The following is a 5,108-nucleotide window of genomic DNA, read 5'->3' as shown; positions in this document are numbered from 1 at the left end:
AAAAAAAAAAAGAATTACTATTAAAATTATAGATTTAAACAGAAAAGTAACATTCTAGGAGTGTCCATAATGTTGTCTGTAACTTGCATTAAGAAAACAAAACAATCATCAACTTTAAGTATTCTGCATAATTTTGACTTTTGTTGTTGTTGTTCACATTATGACTGATAACAAAGAAAAATAATAATGAAAATAAAAATGCTATTTTAATTGTGCTTCGTGTTCTGTCCTGTCGTGGGAGCTCAATTGTTTTAAAAGAGTGGGAAGAATAAAAATTAAATCACAGATATTAATTGATCAAATCAGTTTTTTGCCCAATTGATGCCCTACAAAATACAGAAGAAAAGAACAAACTAAGTAATTACGTCAATACCTGCCACGTAGAGTTTGGTATAGTTGTGGATCATCGAGTTGGACTGGGTTAGAAGTGGAGGCTGAAAATGAAAATTGGTTCCTGCTTTTGAAGGCTTCGAAGAGATCGGAAGAGGTTGAAAATAAAAGCTTGGGGCAATCCACCACCATCAAGTGTTCCAATGAAGGACACACAATATCAACGCCACCACTTGCACCATACAACAAAGGAAGTTCCTTCAAAACCAAGTTCTTCAGTTTTGGTAGAAACGTCTTCTCCTTGTTCACTGCTTCCATTACTCTTTCCAACAAAGGGCAATCCTCTACAAGAAGGTCTTCCAATTGAACAAGACACTGAGCTACATCAGATGCGAACAGACTTTGCAGCAGCTCGCAACCGTAAATGGTCAAAATTTTAAGACTCCGGAACATTGCACGTGGAGCCGGACCATAACATATTCTTCTTAGTGCTATTAGACTCAACAAATGCATCTCTCTCAGTTTCGCTTGTTCTGGATTGAACCATCTACATCTGAACACATATTCCAATTTCTCCATATAGTTTAAATCTAGTTTCTCCAGATTTGTTAGTCTCTGTACAAATTTTGATACACTGCTCAAAATCTTAACAGAAAACACATGAAACACCTTGAGATTTGAGAAAGACCCAGGTGGTAACGCACCAACACACAACTCCTCCAGGTGGATCAGATCTCTCAGATGCAACTCTTCCAAATTCTCAAACACGGGTCCTGTTTCAACTCGTCTTGTTGTGTTCATCAACTCTTTCAACTTGTGTTGTGACCTAGCAACTGTGAGATGCTTGAGTTTATGTAACCTCCCATGGTCATATTCCATAACAATGTCACTCATCCCTTTGCAGCTGTCATACTCTAGCTTCTCTGTTTTCTCTGTCACCGCTTTGATAAACCAATCAGGCAAGGTACAGATGGTGCCTGTAAGAAACAAGGTTCTTGAATTACGATCTCGTTGTTTGTATTGAGGAGTGTAGGGCCATCTGCCAACACTTATACAAATGTAATCCCAATCTGGTGCGACCTCAACATTTTTAGGGATGAAGCCAACATGCAATATTTTCAAATTTGATAAACCAGCTAACTCATCAAACGTAATAAGATTGGCTCTTTCTGTTGGTTCACACCACCGGTCCTCAATTCCACAGTACAATTCTTCTAATTTTTGCAACTTTGATATCACTTTAGATGGAGTTGTAACCATTCGTCCCCTCCAAGAGCGGTTGACATCCAAAATCCTTAGATTGGTCAAATGTCCTATTTCTCTCGACAATTGGGTCCCAGGACAGTCTCTCATCCTAAGAATTTCAAGCTTCTTAAGTTTCCCCACAACAGAAATGTCAATCAATTCGCCGCATTTATCTAAATACAAAGCTTGGAGGTTGGTGAGGAGACTAAATGATTGGGGTAATACGGAAATACTAGTGTTGCTAAGATCCAAGACCCTTAACTCTTTCAGATTCTGGATCAACTTTTCGGGGATCTCACTTAGTTCCTTATTCCCGTTTAGTAATAAAATCTGGAGATTTGGACATACCACCTCGTCTTCGGGTAGCTTGCGAATTTCGTTCCTCATTAGTGAAATAGCAGTGCAGCCTTCATGTAATCCGCGTGGCAGCCAACCCTTTAAACCAACGCCAGCTTTCACAAAAAACCGATGCCCATCTTCAGATTGTGCAATATTCAGGGCTGTATCCCGGATGACATCATGCATCTTAACACATCCGTCTTCCTCACTATCCAAAAGTAAGCTAGAACCTTTCAGGTACTTGATCACTGTAACTAATTTTCCTCTGGCTTCTTCCATTGTTTGGGCATCTCGAAACAATCTTTTTCCGATCGCGTACCGGAACAAGTCTTCTATTTCGATGTTACAGTCTTCTGGGAACAGGCAACAGAGCAAGAAGCATGACTTGTGGTCTTCATTTTTCAAGTAATCATAGCTTAATCGTATACATCTGAATGCATTTTCCTCATCTTCCTCATAATTGGGATTGACATATTGTGACTGCTCTAGTCGTTTAGCTGCCTTCTCCCATTCCTCCTGGTCCTCATCTCCGAGTGCCCTTGCAACAGCTATTAATGCAATCGGTAGACCCTTACATTCTCCAGCTACCTTCCTCGCCACGTTCTGGGACTCGAGAGGAATTGTTCCTGCTTTTCTCAGAAACAAGTTCCAAGAATCTCTTTCTGAGAGAATGTTGAGGGTGATCTTTTCTTGGCACTCCATGGCATGACAGACATTTGATTTCCTTGTAGTGCATAGCACTTTGGACTTGAACTTTTGAAGCTCCTTGTAGCTGGGAATCCCTATCTTTGACAACTCTATTATCTGCCAAACATCGTCCAAGATTATAAGGATTTTTTCTCTTCTCATTATCTCTCTCTTCAATCTAACAGCTCTTCCAAATTCTGTCTCTCCCTCCAATTTAACGCCCAACATATCTGCCAATGTGCCTTGAATCTTTGCTATGTCTGGGCTTTGGGATAGAACAGCCATAACCGCATAATGAAAAATCCCTTTTTCTCGGGCATCTGCACTAACATGTTTTACCAGGGTTGTCTTGCCTACGCCTGCCATTCCGTACACCCCAACGGCAGTGACGTTGTCATCTTTAAGCACCTTCATAACCTGACCCATGGCTTTTTTTGTTGCTTCAAACTCTCCAAAATCTCCGGTGGCCAATGTCAAGTCAATTTCAAAAGGTCGTATTCTGTTGCACACAGAATCCACAATTTCCTCCGCAAGTTCTCTATCAGTCCTACAAAAAAGGAAGAACCAAGAGTCAAACAATAATTCCAAAAGCTATGCGGATAACTATTGATACTTTGATTAGTTGAAACAGATAATCTCATTATGATACTTTGATTACTTGAAACAGATAATCTCATTATGATACTTACTTATAATTCTTTGTATGCCACCCAGTGAAACTGGCCACTTTGTTTAAAGCATCTCTCCACTGCTGGACCTTCTCTGATCTACGCCTCTCGTATTTGCTGAAAGCTTCTTCAAAACTTCCCTTTTGATGTCTTACATCAGTAGGCTCGACATTATAGAAAAGTGGAAGAATTCTGTTCTGGTCTTTCATGCACTCACAGATCTTCGCAAGTTCCTCCAAACACCAAGTAGAAGAGGCATAGTTTGGAGAAAGGACAACAATTGCAAACCTTGATTCTTCAATTGCTTTTAGTAGAGTGGGAGATATAGCATCCCCTACTTCAAGATCTCGATCATCCATGAATGTTTTGATTCCTCTCTGTTCATCCAGCCGCTTATATAATTCAGATGTAATACTCCTTCGAGTGTCAGGACCCCTGAAACTCAAAAACACATCATACTTGCACGGACGAGCTGATGATGATGATTCAGCGGACGAAGGAAGAGATGCAGAGGAGGCCATTGAAACCAGAAAGAGAGAAACTGATTTCCAGTGAGAAAAGCAAACAAGGGAGGAGACTATGTGAATACACAGTAGTATCTACTATATACCCACACGCAAATGTGGCAGTAAAATTCAGCTTACCACTGTTAATCATTGCACCAACTTTAACTTTACCAGCCTGTTACTGGATTCTGACTCAATTCAGGTGTTACATGCCTGTTTTAGGTTTTACCGTAAGCTGAAGTTGATGATCCTTGTTGCCGTTGTCTGGTCTGAGTCAGTTTTCGAGTTGCTTAATTTGGATCTTTAAGAATGAGTTATTTTAGTATTCTTATTCTTCCAAGAAGTATTAGCACTCAGATTAAATTATTTACCATGAATACTTTAGTCTCTGCGCTCGTTGCAGTACCTCTTTTTTCATGCTTATTATCCTGATCACAGTCCCCCGTCTTACCCCCTTGAACAAAATACTTACTAAACTGTAAAAATGACTTTAGAAGGAGGAAAAACAAAACTTGGCAGATAGAACCAAAATCATCAATTTGCATCAGTTTTAACAATTCCTGAACATGGCCAACTGATCTCTTCAATCTCACGAGGTTTATGGGATTGAAGAGAAAATGGAATATTTTGCTTTTCCTTTCTCTTTAATCTATAGTCTCACTATAGGAAGAAAATAAGGCTGTTTGCGTAGAAACAAGAAACTCTGTGATTATTCAGTATATAATTTCCAGGGATTCTTATCCTGTTTGTACACCATGGAAGAGACAAACAGTTGATGTGACTGAAATTGAGCTGATTCAAATTCAACCAAAGGACTAATGATGTGGGGATGTTCAATAATATTGACCTTAGTTTTGGGGTACTGGTTAAACTTGTACAACCATCGTACCATCAAAAACTTGCTTTGTTAACGTTCCATCTGGAAATAAGTTCACACCTATAGCAACTAACACGGTACCAATCAATCTCATTCACCACTTCACCATCCATAATTGGATGCTGACTCCATTCATTCACTCAACAAAAGAACCAATAATTTCTACCAAAGGTAGTAAGCTTGGGGAAGTTACTGGTGCTAAATTGTTAATGGGTCCAATGACATCTTGACCTTAGAACATTGACTTCAGTTTTGGAGGACTACTTTTTGAAACCTGTAAAAACCAATTCTATTTCTACCACCGAGGAAACATAGAATAACTACAACCATGAGCATGGAGCACTTGCTATATTTCAGTAGAGAAATAAACCCAGCAGCAAGAGTACGCTGAAACATTTTCCAGAGCATGTATAGCTGAAACAAGTCTCTGCAACCATATAGTCCAAATGAATCACA

General features: G+C 39.4%; 1 protein-coding gene across 1 annotated transcript in view; it reads right to left on the bottom strand.

Moving 5' to 3' along the window:
- LOC101294049 (disease resistance protein At4g27190-like) overlaps positions 1-4,024 on the bottom strand; it is a 5,821-nt gene extending 1,797 nt beyond the window's left edge. Inside the window, exons 1-2 of the mRNA XM_004294915.1 lie at positions 3,291-4,024; positions 374-3,148 (exon numbers count right to left, since the gene is read on the bottom strand). Coding sequence (XP_004294963.1) covers positions 374-3,148; positions 3,291-3,790 — 3,275 coding nt within the window. The 5' untranslated portion in view covers positions 3,791-4,024. The remainder of the gene's footprint in view (positions 1-373; positions 3,149-3,290) is intronic.
- Between the last annotated feature and the right edge of the window lie 1,084 nt (positions 4,025-5,108).

This window comes from Fragaria vesca, linkage group LG3 (assembly GCF_000184155.1).
Source record: "Fragaria vesca subsp. vesca linkage group LG3, FraVesHawaii_1.0, whole genome shotgun sequence".
NCBI classification, from domain to species: domain Eukaryota; kingdom Viridiplantae; phylum Streptophyta; class Magnoliopsida; order Rosales; family Rosaceae; genus Fragaria; species Fragaria vesca.
This window is presented reverse-complemented; position numbering and strand designations above follow the sequence as displayed.